General features: G+C 38.6%; 1 protein-coding gene across 2 annotated transcripts in view; it reads right to left on the bottom strand.

Moving 5' to 3' along the window:
• STAM2 (signal transducing adaptor molecule 2) overlaps positions 1 to 15131 on the bottom strand; it is a 40958-nt gene extending 25827 nt beyond the window's left edge. For both annotated transcript variants that reach the window (XM_081095533.1, XM_081095534.1), the window contains exons 1-3: positions 14948 to 15131; positions 1084 to 1168; positions 99 to 174 (exon numbers count right to left, since the gene is read on the bottom strand). In XM_081095533.1, coding sequence (XP_080951659.1) covers positions 99 to 174; positions 1084 to 1168; positions 14948 to 14987 — 201 coding nt within the window. In that variant the 5' untranslated portion in view covers positions 14988 to 15131. The remainder of the gene's footprint in view (positions 1 to 98; positions 175 to 1083; positions 1169 to 14947) is intronic.
• Between the last annotated feature and the right edge of the window lie 644 nt (positions 15132 to 15775).

The following is a 15775-nucleotide window of genomic DNA, read 5'->3' as shown; positions in this document are numbered from 1 at the left end:
CTGTAATTAAAATAAAAATCAATATAAATATGTTGAGATAGTATCTTAATAAAATATACATTTAAAATTTTGATAAAATAATAACGACTTTTACTTACAGTTAATGCCTGCAGAGCAACATGAGGAACCTTATGATTTACCCTTTTCATTATGGCTTTTAGGCAATCTTTTGCTCTAAGAAAAAAATGAAGAAGGTTAAGTATTTATTCAGAATTTCAAATCAAACATTAAAAATATGAGGTATACTACTACCAAAAAACTTTAAATTTAAAAATAAAATCCTGCAAACTTTACTTCATTATAGGAATAAATCTATAAAACGACTCTACACTATCTTCTGTTCATAGGCTTGTAGAAGTTAAAAAAAAATAAAAGCTTGTTGCAAAAGTTACATATTCCAAAACCAAGAGCCAAATCATTTCAAAAAAGGTCCGTCAACACAAGAGAACTATTATCATAGAAAATATATTTTCATTTGTTCAAGACAGACTTAGCTTTCAGACAGCAAATTCTTATTTTCAAAAAAGTGAGCAAGATAAACAGTCTTTAAGGTTTCAGTGTAAACATGCATGAATGGACCCTAAAAAACTGTAATATTAAAACATGCTTTCATCAGTCTTCTAAACTTCTAAAGTATAATCAATTCAGCTTAATTGCTACATCTCCCCAAAAGTACCCTTTTTTATATTCACTTTTTTCATTATGATGTTATTTACCTATTCATTACTGAAAGATTTTTCAGCATATTACCTATTACATTTATCTACTTCATTATTAAAAGACTCCCATACATGTCTAAGTTACAAGAGAAATTCCTGAACAACTAGTCAATGCATTGTTAATATGTCTCTACTGTGTCACGGATTTATATATTTTAATTTATCTCAGGTTTTCAGTTGAACTCTTTTCCATTTGTTCTTTAAGGATAAGGTCTATCCCATAAATCCTGCCACCATGATCACTTTATTTTTATTCCCCCCAAAATAAATAGTAAAACCCCATTTTCTTCTCTAAGTTACACCAAGAAAAGAGACACAGGTTACTAAGTCCCTAGACATTTACTGAGCATGGTGGGCATCTTACCCATTAGGAGTGCTTCCAACTTTGTCACATATGTCCATAATAAGACTCCAATCTTCCGTAGTGTTGTACTCATTTGTGGCCTTTTCTATAAGATATCAGCACACACAAAAATTAGGACATATGTTATGTAACATAAAATACTAAGAAAGGCATAGAATAAGCCCTGCCTTTGCTTTTGCTAAATATAAAAGAACTATGAAAAAAACTTCAGAAGATATGGTATTTTCACTAATTTTAATTTTAAATAATGTTGTAAGGTGCACCAATAAAGTGTCTTCTAAATATCTATACATAAAAGGCTAAGTGACCATCCGACTGTCCGACCAGCCAATACCTATGATGCGCACTGACCACCAGGAGGCAGATGCTCAACGCAGGAGCTGCTGAGCTGTGGTGACTTAGCAGCTGCGGCTCTCGGTATGTCAGAGAACCGGTTTTAGCCCAATCCCCCCCACAGGCCAGGCTGAAGGACTTCACCTGCCAGAGGGACCCCGCTCACTCCGCAGACGGCCTTCGAGCCAAGGTGCCACCCCAAGAATTCTAATTTCCTTTCAATGTGCATGAATCCATGCACCCGGCCACTAGTAGTTAATAATAATAAATAACATTTACATAAACTTTTTAAACAGCTTTACTGAAATATAATTCACATTCTAATAAAATTTGCCCATGTAAAGTGTGAATAAATTTATATTCACAATTTGATGTTTTTAGTATAATTAGAGACTTGTGAAACTATCACCGCTATCTAATTTTAGAACATTTTCATTACCCTAAAAAGAAATCCATACCCATTGGCAGTCACAGTATAGTCTCGCCTCATCCTCTCCACCCTAGACCACTAATCTACTTTGTATCTCTATAGGTTCCTATTCTGGATTTTTCATATAAATAAAATCATGCAACATATGGTCTTTCCTGACTGCCTTCTTTTATTTAGCACAATGTTTTTAAGATTCACCCATGTTGAAGAATGTATCAGTACTTTACTTCGTTTTATTGCTGAATATTATTCCATTGTATAGATAATACCTTATTTTATTTCACCACCAGTTGATGAACATTCCTGTATTTTTTTTTAACTTCTTGGTTAATATAAATAAGGCAATGCTGCTATGAATGCTTGTGTACAAATTTTTGTGTGGGTGCATGCTTTTATACCTCTTTGGTATATACCTAGGAGAATTGCTGAATCTCACAGTAACTCTATTTAATTTTATTAGGATGTGGCAGTTTTTCAAAGCATCTGTACCATTTTATGTTCCCACTAGCAATATATGAATGTTTCATATATAGTTTTAAAACACTCCAAAAATATACTATATTGCCCTCGCTGGTGTGGCTCAGTTGGTTTAGCGTCATCCCATGCATCAAAAGGTTGCCAACTTCATGCTCATCTTTTCTCTTTGCTTATGGTGGAGTTTTATTTGTGCTGAACAGATCTATCACTCTTTTTTTTTTAATAGTATTTTTCACCATTGTTTTCAACTACCTGAAGATTAAATATTTACCTATATCAGTGGTTCTCAACCTTCTGGCCCTGTAAATACAGTTCCTCATGTTGTGACCCAACCATAAAATTATTTTCGTTGCTACTTCATAACTGTAATGTTGCTACTGTTATGAATCATAATGTAAATATCTGATACGCAGGATGGTCTTAGGCGACCCCCGTGAAAGGGTCGTTCGACCACCAAAGGGGTCGCGACCCACAAGTTGAGAACCGCTGACCTATATTCTCTTGTGTATATATACTGTTTCTCTTTTATGGGTAAATCTTTAGTCTACTCAGAAATTTCATTTAGCATATGGTGTGATAGGCACAGATAGAAAAATATTCTTACACAATATCTGAAATAGATCCAACATCTAAGAATCTATCCTTTCCTCTTTGAGAAACCAGAATCATTTATTATCAAATCTTAACACACAATTTTGGCCATGTGAAACACAATTAAATGTGAAACCTATGCAATACCCTCCAAAACCCTTCTAATAATTTCAAAAATATCTAAACAGAATATTTTTATTTGACTAATTATATAGAAAATTAAAAGCCCTGACTTGAATACCCTATCCAGCAGAGTATTACTCTCTACACATGTAGGGCTCATGATTACTCTTTGTGAAAAGTATAAAATCTGAAGATTTTATAATAGCCTGCCAAAAAGAATTCCATTTTTCAAGTGAACAAAATAGCAGTTAAGTTATGTACTTAGGAGCATTTTAAACTCCTGGAAAAATTTTAAATATTATAATTAAGGAAACATTCTTTGATAGCATGTCACTTTGCCCAGTGTTGGAGCCATATCTCACATTATCCTATGTCAAATGCATAGAAAGTAAGAGAGTTAAATGAGCTCTCCTGGGGCCTGACTGCTAAATTTCCAGGGTTTCGTGGGTATAAGTCATAAAATTTCATCACCAGGTTTTGATTACTACCTACAGAGAGCTTCATCTACCCAGAAAGACTCTAACAATATCATAAAAGAAACAGTCCATAAATAAGGCTCCCCTTCCACAGAGTCCATTATGTTCAACATATAGCTTTAAAAAGAATTCAAGTCTACTCATAAAACTTTTAATAAAATAGGCTCTATCAGTAATAAAAAATTAACCATATAAAATAAGAATGCCCACAAGAGATCTTTAAAGCTCCTCCAACTATGTTTGGAAATAAGAACTCATGACTGATCTGCTTCCAACCATGACAAAATATCTGGTACCAGATTTGCTATTCTACCAAAAACAAGTATAAAACAGGCCAAAATATATGAGGCAACTGTGTTCAGAAAATGAGTAACAGTGTAGGTCGAGCTCTTTCAGGGAAAGGAAATATGAAATGAACCTCACGATGGCCCCAGATTTCTGCCTGGGAAGACTTTCCTGTCCCAACATAAGGAAAACCAGCCCTAGTAGAGCAACTCAGAGACAGAGACCAGATTTCTGAACACATGCTTCTTGTTAATCAACACTCCTCCCAGGGCGCGACACACACACATTGAGACTCAAGATGAAGTCTAGCAGAGATAACCTACTATGGGGCTCAAAGGTAGTGCAATGCTGGAGTTTTTGGAATTTCTGCCTGTTATGAACTCAATGTCTGTGTCCCCACAAAATTCATTTGTAATTACCTGCCAGTGTAGCAGTATTTGGAGACTGGGCCTTTAGCAAAGTGATTAAGGTAAAATGAGATCATAAGAATGGGGCCCTAATCCAGCAGGATTAAGTGTCCTTAGAAGAGATACTAGAAAGCGCTCTCTCTCCCTCTCCCTCTCTCTCTCTCTCTCTCTCTCTCTCTCTCTCTCTCTCTCTCTCTCTCTCTCCCCTCACACACAGAAAGATCATGTGAGCACACAGTGAGATGGCGGCCATCTGCATCCCAAGGGGAGAGTCCTCACTAGAAACCAACCCTCTTGGGACTTTGATCTTGGACTTCCAGTCTCCAGAACTGTGAGAAAATACATTTTGGTTGTTTAAGTCACCTAATATATGGTATTAAGTTATGGCAGGCCGAACAGACTAACACTCCAGCCAACTAGAGTAGAGAGAACAATTCCGACATTCAGTTGAAACCCCCAAAACACCACATTTTAGGAGTAAAGGTCCCTAGAATTTAGTTCTGCCTCACAAAGAAAACAAAACCTGACAAAAACCTAAAAGATCCTCCAATGATATAACTACCTGACAGAACAAAACTCAACACTTTTTAAAAGAAGACAACTGGCCACTTCCTTAAAAGAATAACTACAATGACCAGTATAAAGTAAAAAAAATTGCCCTAACCGGTTTGGCTCAGTGGATAGAGCGTCGGCCTGTGGACTGAAGGGTCCCAGATTCGATTCCGGTCAAGGGCATGTACCTTGGTTGCAGGCACATCCCCAGTAGCGGGTGTGCAGGAGGCAGCTGATCGATGTTTGTTTCTCTCTCATCGATGTTTCTAACTCTCTATCCCTCTACCTTCCTCTCTGTAAAAAAAATCAATAAAATATATTAAAAAAAAAAAAAGAAATGGTATTGAAAGGACAGCATCTCAACTAAAATTATTCACTGGATAAGCTTAAAAGCAGATTGAAAATTACAGAAACAGTGAACATGAAGAAAGGTCAATAAAAGTAACCAAATTTGCCAAACCGGTTTGGCTCAGTGGATAGAGCGTCGGCCTGCGGACTGAAAGGTCCCAGGTTCGGTTCCGGTCAAGGGCATGTACCTTGGTTGTGGGCACATCCCCAGTAGGAGGTGTGCAGGAGGCAGCAGATCGATGTTTCTGACTGTCTATCCCTCTCCCTTCCTCTCTGTAAAAAATCAATAAAATACATTTTTTAAAAAAGTAAACAAATTTGAAGAACAGAGAAATAAAGATTAAGAAACTTATTTGTTTTTTAAAACTTTCTCTAACAAAATACTGCAAATTAAATAGTTTAAAATACCACCTGTTACTAATTCATAATTCTGTAGTTCAAAATCTAAGCAGGCTTGCCTAGGTTCCATGCCCAAGATATTCAAGGCTTGTTGTTGGGAGATTGATGTTATTTAACTAAAACATGGTAACTAAATTCATGCACATTGGAACTATGTAAAGTGAGTAAACTAAGACAGAGTTTAAATCTTTTTTCAAATGTACATCGAACTACCAAAAACTAGAAATAATTTAGTATAATATACACAATATATTCTCTGAGTACAATATGTTTTTATCAGATCAAATGTAAAACCCAATCACATGGAAATTAATCATGTAACCAAGACTATGATAGGAAGGCTGGGTGAAAAAGGTGAAGGGATTGAGCCAAAAAAACCCCACAAAGATTATAATAGAAGCCAACATAAAATTTTATTATAATTTGGCTACAACACATTAATACCTTGAGGGAAAATTATTTTTAATGTGTTAATAAGAAAACAATTATTTTTATACCTTAAAATTATAGAATAGAAAAAAACTGGCAAAAGAATTTCTTTAGAGCAGAAATAAACTAGGAAATGGAAAGCAAGTAAATGAGTAGAATTCATTTTGGTATTACACAGAAACCACAGCTGCCAGTTTCTACTAAAGATATAAAAATGTTCTTTCTTTGGACCAATTCATTATAAACTGAAAAATTATTTAAAAAATGTAAGAGTTTGTGAGTTGTCAGTTATCAAAAAAAAATCAGTAATGAACAATTTTTAATTCTATATGCTATCATTTAAAAATTATATACTAGATGTACTGGTTAATAATGTGGATTTTTTTTTCAGTAGCTGGAGTTACACATATGTTGATATATATGCAATTTGATATGTATGCTATTTTGTTGTATTGACAACAAGCTTCAAAACTTCATATGTCAAATTTTCTGAAGGTGTTAACATCATGGGTATTTTTATGCTTAAAAATGTCTAATTTCGTGCCAAAAAGAGAGCATTTGCAGGAAGTTTTAATTCATTTATTTTGAAGTGCTGCTGAAAGTTATCGTATACTTCAGGAAGCTTATGGTGAACATGCTCCATCTCAAGATACTTGTGAACGCTGGTTTAAACGCTTTAAAGGTGATGATTTCTATGTGAAAGACAAAGAACGTCCAGGTCAATGTGAACCACGCTTTGATGGTAAAACAACCAGAATGGACCAGAAGACACGGCAAAGTAATTTTGCTTCAGATAACGCACCCTCACACACTTCAAAACCAGTTAAAGACATGTTAAAAGATCTTGTCTGGGAAGTATTAACCCATCCGCCGTATTCACCAGACTTTGCTCCTTCAGATTACCACTTGTTCCAATAGATGGCACACGCACTTTCCGAGCAGCGCTTCAAAACGTAAGAAAAAAGTGGAAAATTGGGTATCTGAATGGTTTGCCTCAAAGCAAGAAAAGTTCTATTGGGACAGTATCCACAAATTACCTGAAAGATGGGGGAAATGTATAGCTAGCAATGGACATTACTTTGAATAAAGCACTTTTGATGTTTCTCTTGAAATTATCATGTTTTCTTTGATTACAAAATCCGCATTATTAACCGGTACACCTAGTATATATAAAAGCCAAGTGACCGGAATAACTGGAACGACTGGTTGCTATGACACGCACTCGGCAGGGCCAGCCGGCCAACCTCCTGCAGCCCCAATTGGGGTAGGCAGGCTGGAACCCACCCATGAACGAATTCGTGCACCGGGCCTCTAGTACTAAATAACAGGGGTATTGTATATAACAAAATTTTTAAATCCTTCATCATTTCCCTTCATGCTTTCAAAAGAGACCTACTAAATATATCTTCTGAGGTTCATTAAAAGTCAGTTAGAACTGTAACTACTTCCCAGGACCTTCAATTTTCGACATGCCTTAACTAGAGGAGACTAAAGAAAGTCCTCTTTGAATGGAACAGTAATAGCTGTCACAAATAGGTCTCAATAGTAAAAAATGTTAGAGGTGTTGTGTCATAGGAACAGAGGGGTGCTTGTCCCTTAAGCATAGACAGTTATAGATCCATTAAGAAAATAACATAAGAATAGTCTAGAACAGGGGTGGGCAAACTTTTTGACTCGAGGGCCACAATGGGTTCTTCAACTGGACCGGAGGGCCGGAACAAAAGCATGGATGGAGTGTTTGTGTGAACTAATATAAATTCAAAGTAAACATCATTACATAAAAGGGTACGGTCTTGTTTTGTTTTTAGTTTTACTCATTTCAAATGGGCCGGATCCGGCCCGCGGGCCATAGTTTGCCCACAGCTGGTCTAGAAGATGGAAGCAATATTTATTACTACACAAGAAGGACTGAAGATGTCAATAGGCTAGGGTGAAGTTCAGTCCTATAAAGGAAACATATGTTTGGACAATACCAAAATTTCTCAGGTTTCTAGGAACAATATTCTCACCAATGTTACTGACTATTTGAAATAGGAAAAAGACTGAAAGCTAATATACTTTTTTAAAATTTTGTTAATAAATGAAAACGTAAAAAAACACTCCCCTTACCCCAAAAAAAAAACACCCAAGGTAGGAGAGGGAGGTTAGATTTGAGTATACATGGCAAGCAAAAAGGGGAACAAAACACACGAGAAAAAGAAATGATATACTTTAAGTTTTGTTTTGATATCTGGGTGATAGATGGCTAGAACTATCAGCTGTCAAATGACCAGTGTTTGATACTCCACATGACATACTATAAATAAAATGTACTCTTTTAACATTAAGAACATTTCTGAGGTCCTTTCATTTAAACAAACAAAGGCAGTACAAAGACACATCCATGTAAGTACACTGCTATAGTATTATTATACTGTACATTCACTTGTGGAAAATCATCCTCTCGCCCACTTACCATACTTTCAAACAATAATCTAAGTAAGCTTTCTAGTAGAATTAAAGAATAAAAATGTGTATTTTAAGTGTCAACATGATCAGTTCATAAGAAACAAAAGTATAAATTACAATGTCTTTTCTCTTACATCCTAAAAGAGCCTAAAATAAATTCCCTTTTATGATTTGACCAAATGATCAAAAAACAAAGGCCCAAAACAGGTAAGACTATCAAAGTGAAGAAAAACAAGACTGGGGACTTGGTCTACCACCTATAAAGGTCACTGAGATTAGACTGTGGTATTGGTGCATGATAGCTAAAGAGAACAGTGTGGAACAGAAAGCACAGACACAGGCCTCGTGAAAGGAAATGTACTGTATGAAGGAGAGGGTTCTCCAAAATAGTGGGGAAAGGATAGACAATTCAGTAAATGGTGATTAAACAAATTGATTATTGTCTATTGTCAACTGACTATCCAATTAATCCTTCCTGGGAACTTACACTAAGATTGAGTCTAGGTGCATTGAAGACCTGTGAAAATCAATACTTTAATAAAACTTTCAGAAGAAAACATGACAAAAATCCTTATAAACTCAGGGTACAGAAAGCTTTCTTAAACAAGAAATATAAAATCAAGGGCGAAGCCTTGGCTAGAATCTCAGTTGGTTAGAGCATTGACCCAATACACCAAAGTTGTGGGTTCGATCTCTGATCAGGGTACATATAAGAATCAACCAGTGAATGCACAAATCAGTGGAACAACAAATCGATCTACTGGTATTTCTCTCTCTCTTGCTCCCTCCCTCTCTTCCTCTCTCTAAAATCAATCAATCAAACAATACATTCTTTTTAAAGCAGGGAAGAAAAATAATATAACTAAATTAAAACTTAATTTTCTTAACAATAAAAGACATCTGAAACAAGTACAAAGAAGCAACAAACTGGGATCTATATTTGCAATTCTCATAACCAATAAAAGTTTAGTAGAGAATTATATGGAACCCTAAAAAAAAAAAAAAAAAAATCCTACAGAATAAGTAAAAGTAATGAGAAGGCAATTTATAAAAATACAAATGGAATGACCAAGAAATATATGATGTTCAACTTCACTAGCAATGAAGTTAAAATAAAATGAAAACAATGCCCTATTTCACATCCATCAAACTGGCATAAATTTAAAATCTGACAATACCCAGTGTTAATGAGAATGTGGAACAATAGGGACTCATTCCACCACTCGTGGGAGTAAAATCTCCCACAAACACTTAGATGGGTAATTCTGCTATCTAATATTTTGCAACTCTGCACTATCCACACTTTTAAAAGGAATTCCTCTTCAAGATACAATCCCTGGAGAATCTCTCAGTCATGTGAATAAGAAAATCATAGATAAGAACTTTTACTGCAATGTTGACTGTAATAACAAAAAACTAGGGAGACAAACTTCATGTCCATTAATGGGAGACTGAATAAAAAATGTGGTATAAGCATACAGTGGAATACCACATAGCTCTTAAAATTAATGAACTAAAGCTAGGAATATCACAAAAAAATGCTGGATGACAAGCTGCAAATTAAATGCACAGAATGATACTTTTTATGAAGTTTAAAAACATATAAAGCAATACATGTAGTATATGGTATGCACAGTACATACAGTTGACCCTCGAACAACATGGGTTTGATTTGCATGGTCCCACTTATATGCAAATTGTTTTCCATAGACAATTTGCAAAATTTTCTGATGAACCAGAGCCTAAAACAGATGACATAAACTTATGGTGTTGATAATCCAATACAATACTGCAAATGTATTTTCTCTTATGATTTTCTTTTTTTTAAATATATTTTTATTATTTCAGAGAGGAAGGGAGAGGTAGAGAGGTTGTTAGTAGTTAAGTTTTAGGGGAGTCATATGAAGTTTTTTTACTGTGCAGTGGGTTGGTTTCCCTAACCCCCATGTTGTTCAAGAGTTATTTTATAATATAACTGTATAATATAACTGTATATTATAAAGCTAGAGTTTATAGCTTTTTGTAGAGTTTTTTTATAGGAACACTACAAAGAACTCTAAGAAGGGAAGCAAAAGAATAGGATAGAACCTCACTGTATTCAAGAATTGACATAAGTACATAGATGTTATAAATTTGAACATATTTGTATTACTGAAGTACAATCAATATCTACTTTTATATTAGGGTTTCTTGTAAATATAAAATTCCCAAGCTAACTCATTTTCAAGTTCTAATATAACACAAGCCAAAGACACAACAATACACGCATTCAAATTTCCCTTTTAAGATAAAAGTTCACACTTCAATCCACTGTTAGAATTTTATAGAGGTAGAATTTGAGGTCAGCTTTGTGGGACACAAGTAGGTGTATCTTTAAGGAAGGAGATACCAAGGTTGTTAAAAAAAAAAAAAAAAAAAAAAAAGCCTATTAGTGAATAGTAAATGGCAGAGGCAGAACCTTGCAAGAAAGATTGCCTGGACTAAGAAGAAAAAGATAAGGAAATAGAACTGGAGTTAGGGAGCAAAACAGACAAGTCATGAGTCAGGAACCAATGCAGTGAGATGGAAAAATTAGTACAGAATATAAGGAAATGACATTCCTTTTAACACTAACCACTAAATCGTCCTACTGTGGCTCTGTCCGCATGTTTCATTTTTCCCTTAAAATCTTTTAAGATGGCTGCACCAACCAAAAAACCTATATTCCCTTTAAGATGCTGGACTGGAGTGTATGTATATTTTTGTTTTTGCCTCAGCACAGCTTCAAGAGAATTTTATTAAAACAAAAATTAAATCCGGATTTGAATAAATCCAACAAATATTTAAAAAGCTCTCATGCTACCATTCCTAGCATACCAATCAGGATTTGTACATTCTGACTCTGAAAAAAATAGGAATTTCCTGGCCTTTGGCCTGCTTCCATTTGACAAGTCATATTCTATCATCAACTTATGACTCCCTACAGCTCTTCCTCTGAATCTGAGAAAAGGGTTTCTTCATAACATGAATGATGTCAGAAAGACTGCTCACCCTCTAGTGAGACTCAATACGAATCAAAGAAACGTAGGTTCATCTTTAAAGGCCCTTAATTACAAAATGGCCATACCATAAGGTAAGGTTACTTCTTGTAGGTAGAAATACTGTCAGAAAAGGGGGAGTGGGAAGAGAGGACAGTGTCAATACCTTTACAAACAATAAGTCTGCCTGGAGGTCTTAGTCTTCTCTTCAGAGAAGATGACTGCTTTAAGTAAAGGGAAGTATGTAAACAAAGCATGTCATGTTATCTCTAGTACTATGATAATCACACTACATGACAACTGCCTTTCTATGTGTATATGTGTCCTCCATTAGACTGAGTTTCCTGAAGGCAGTAATCCAGTCTGTCTATTAAATTTTTGTGTCCCCAGAATTTAATACAATGTCTGATATACAGTAATCATTCAATACATGTTTATTGAATGAAAGGTGAACAAAGATATGACCAAAACAAAAAGAAAAAATGGTAAAAATCTGACTGAATCAAAGAGAGTAAGTGAAAAAGACAATGCATTATGGCAAAGAAACATTCCTGTAGACATCTCAAGTTAAATAATGACTTGCTTGTATCGCTTAACCCAGTGGTTCTCAACCTTCTGGTCCTTTAAATACAGTTCCTCATGTTGTGACCCAACCATAAAATTATTTTCGTTGCTACTTCATGACTGTAATGTTGCTACTGTTATGAATCATAATGTAAATATCTGATATGCAGGATGGTCTTAGGCGACCCCTGTGAAAGGGTCGTTCACCCGCCAAAGGGGTCGTGACCCACAGGTTGAGAACCGCTGGAGAAGTTACAGATGGATCTCAATTAAATTTGCTCCTTCACCTTTAAAAAGTCTTTTGGATACTGACAATCACACTTGAGTTAATAAATAAGTACTTAAGGTTTGGTTAATGGCATGTCCATGAAATAATCTATACACAGCTGTACTTTTATGTCTGCACAGCAGTGCCTCTTACTACATTGGTACTAAACTGTGAAAACAACTCAACCCACTTCTGGAAGTTTTCAATCAGAAAACAGTGGGCTTCCAGAAAAGATTTCCCTTGAACAAAGAGTTCCACAGTTTTAAAATTTGAAAATCATTTGTCTTATTCTAGTTTGCCCATTCTGTTTTATTTCACTAGCACACAATGAAAGTCTTCACACCAGCACTCTCTATATATAAAAGGCTAAGTGTCCGTCCAACCGGTAGCTATGATGCACACTGACCACCAGGGAGCAGACAGTCAACACAGGATCTGCCATGATACACACTGGCCATTTACAGACCTGGCACTGACAAATCAACACTCAGCTTCCCCCAAGTGGGACACAGGCCCCGCCACCACCCCAGATTCACCCCACCAAATCGCAGCCAACGCTGCCAAGACCCCATGGCGCAAAATGCAGCCCACAGCCCAGCCTGAAACAGTTGCTGTGGCACCAGATAATGACATCACATAGCAACGCCCGGCTTCCTCTCCCTAGTGACTAGCCTCCTGGGAATTTCTTCAGCCCAGGAATATGACTTGCTTTATAGCCAGGTGGAAACATTTTACACTTTAACTAAATGTTTGTGAAATGTTTTCAAGTGCCTCATCTCATTTGATTCTCACAGAAGTCCTGGGGTAGGTAGGTAGGAGACTTGGCAGAATCCTATTTTCTTTTCATTAGCTGGAAAACGGAGATTTAGAAAGTTTAGAAACTTGACCCGACTGAAAAGAAGTAAGAAATGGTGGAACTTGAAAATGACTTCAGGTTTTCTCACTGCACAGAATATAGTCAAACACTGCTACAGTTAAATATTTTACCCTTTGTTCTCCCTGCATGAACTACAATAACAATCTGCCTCATGTTAATATTTACTGCTGTGTTGCTGACAATTACCTGAAAGAGAAGTTGGGGTGCCTCACTGGGCTGGAAAAAGTTTAGCTAAATCAGAAAGCAGGACTAATTAAGCAAGTTTATTCTATATCTAAACAAGGCTAAGTTGACTCACGCATGCGCAATACATATAAAGCTCTCGCTGGCACCAATCGCACACGTCAATCTGTCATTGTCGATTATGAATTTGGTTGACACTTCTATTATAGGGAAAGGGTGAATAGCGATATTTAAATATTTCTTCTAATTAATTTCCTTTCAATGTGCACGAATGCATGCACCAGGCCACTAGCCACTAGTAAGCAATACGAGTCTCAGTGCAATAAAGGGAGACATCATTAGCAAAGGCTGCTTCCTAAACTTATGACAGTCACGTGTATTAAACTACCAAGGAAAAAAGTTGAATAAAATTATGGAAATACAGCCCTAACTGGTTTGGCTCAGTGGATAGAGCCTCCTCCTGCGGACTGAAGGGTCCCAGGTTTGATTCCGGTCAAGGGCATGTACCTTGGTTGCGGGCACATCCCCAGTAGGGGGCGTGCAGGAGGCAGCTGATCAATGTTTCTCTCTGGATGTTTCTAACTATCCCTCTCCCTTCCTCTCTGTAAAAAATCAATAAAATGTATTTTAAAAAATTATGTAAATACATATTTGAAGACTATCTAGGCGCAAGATATAAAAACGTTTAGATCTATGGGAATGGAAGTGACTTAAAATGTACATTGTATTTGACTTTTGAACACACTTTTGGAATGACATTAATATATCAAAACAGGGCACTTTTTAGTGTCTTCACTAAGAAAATTGTAACTTATGAAACAGGTGGCTCAGGGCTGTGATGTGAAGTACCTGTGTGATCCTGGTAATGTTTAGCCACTCGTTTTTCATTCCACCAAGTCTTAAGCTCTATCTAGGGTTCTGTTAACTAATCTTACTTAGCCTATTTGTTTTTACTTTGATTCTAGCGCCCCAAATAAAAAAAAAAAAATAAGTTCTCTTACCCCGTCCATCTTTCTCTCACTTCATGGTCACTGAGCCGAAAGCGCTCCTACAACCCCAGCCCATAAATGCTAGTTGTTCTGGGCGGTTTTGAAACCCTGGGGTTTTCCTTTTCCTACCCCAAGACAACATTTCGTAGCACTTGCGCCCGCCAGGGACAGGGCGGAACACTGCCAAAGGCGGTAAACAAATGCTGAAGCCCCGCTCTCAGGGCCGGGGTGCACTCGTGTAGGAGCGAGGGAAATAGATTCTTCCCGCTGAACGGGTCAAGTGAAGGCCTCTAGTGCTGGGCTGCCCTGGACCGCGGGGTCTCCGCATCTGCATCGCCCCCTAAAAGGGCGAGGGGTGCTAACCGGCTCTACAGGGAGCAAGGAGTCTGCACCGTCAGCTCCCGACTGCCCCCCTCGTCCCCGCCGCCAGCAAGTCCCAGGTCCTTCTTCCCCATTCCTGCGCCTGGCGAGGGGAAAGGCCTCCCCCGGGGTCCCCAGCCTCAGGTGGGCGGGAAGCCCTCCCCCGGCCGCCAGCGATCGGGCGAAGAGACCCTCCGGGCGGCGACGCCCCCTTCTCTCCCTTGGCTTTGGCTTCCCAGTCCCCGGAGTCGCCACCGCCCACTTTCTACCGCGACTAACAGCAGCCCCGGCCCGGAACCAGCACTTACCCACGTCCTGCTCGAAGGGGTTGGCGGCGAAGAGAGGCATCTCGCCCACACCCGCGCCCTGGTCGCTGCGGTCTGGCTGAGACCGGCAGCTGCTCGGGGCTAGAGGACCGGCGGCCGCAGCTTCCTAGACGGCTCCGCTCCGATCGACACCTCCTACTTCCGCCGTCGCACCTGCCTGAGTCCCGCCTGATCCGCCAGCTGCGGGTCCGCGCTCCGCCCCCGGTTCCGCCCCTGGGACGAGGTCCCGGCAGCCGTGAGCATCCTCTCGGTGGCCCTGTCGCCGCTGCCCGCCAGGAGGAGGAGGCAGCCCTTGTTACAGGCCCCCGTAGGCATCAGGCGTTCTCCGTGGACACCTTTCCATCGCTAGGACCCCGGCAAGCCACGGAGCGGGGTCCTTCGAGGACCGGAAGTTGTCGCGCTTACTACTGGGCGACGCCAGAGGCGCGTAGCTACAGTGCTAGGGCCGTCGCTCTAGGGGACGCGGTTGTCCGCGGTTTTCTGCGTGAGGCTGCGGGGTCAAACGGCTAAGTAGTTGGTTCCTGAGCGGCAGCCTGGTTCCTGCCGGCAGCCGTGGACCCGCGGTTGCGGTCGCGTCACAGTCCGGTTGCCCTGGAAACTGACGGAGCCTTGGCATAGAGGCGGCTTTGAGAACGGACAAGGGGTCTGGTTCTTCTCTTGGAGGGCTAAGGGCGGTGCACTCTCCTGGTGGCTGAACCTCGCCGGAATAACCACTCTGGGAATAACTTGGACTCTGGGGACTCCTAACGTTTTACTTCCATCGTGAAAAGGTGCCCTGAAAATACCGCTGGACTCTGGGAGTCCAGAGAG

The sequence above is a fragment of the Myotis nattereri genome (assembly GCF_964212035.1).
Source record: "Myotis nattereri genome assembly, chromosome: 7".
Classification (NCBI taxonomy): domain Eukaryota; kingdom Metazoa; phylum Chordata; class Mammalia; order Chiroptera; family Vespertilionidae; genus Myotis; species Myotis nattereri.
Note: the sequence above shows the minus strand (reverse complement) of the source record. Positions and strands in the feature narration are given on the sequence as shown.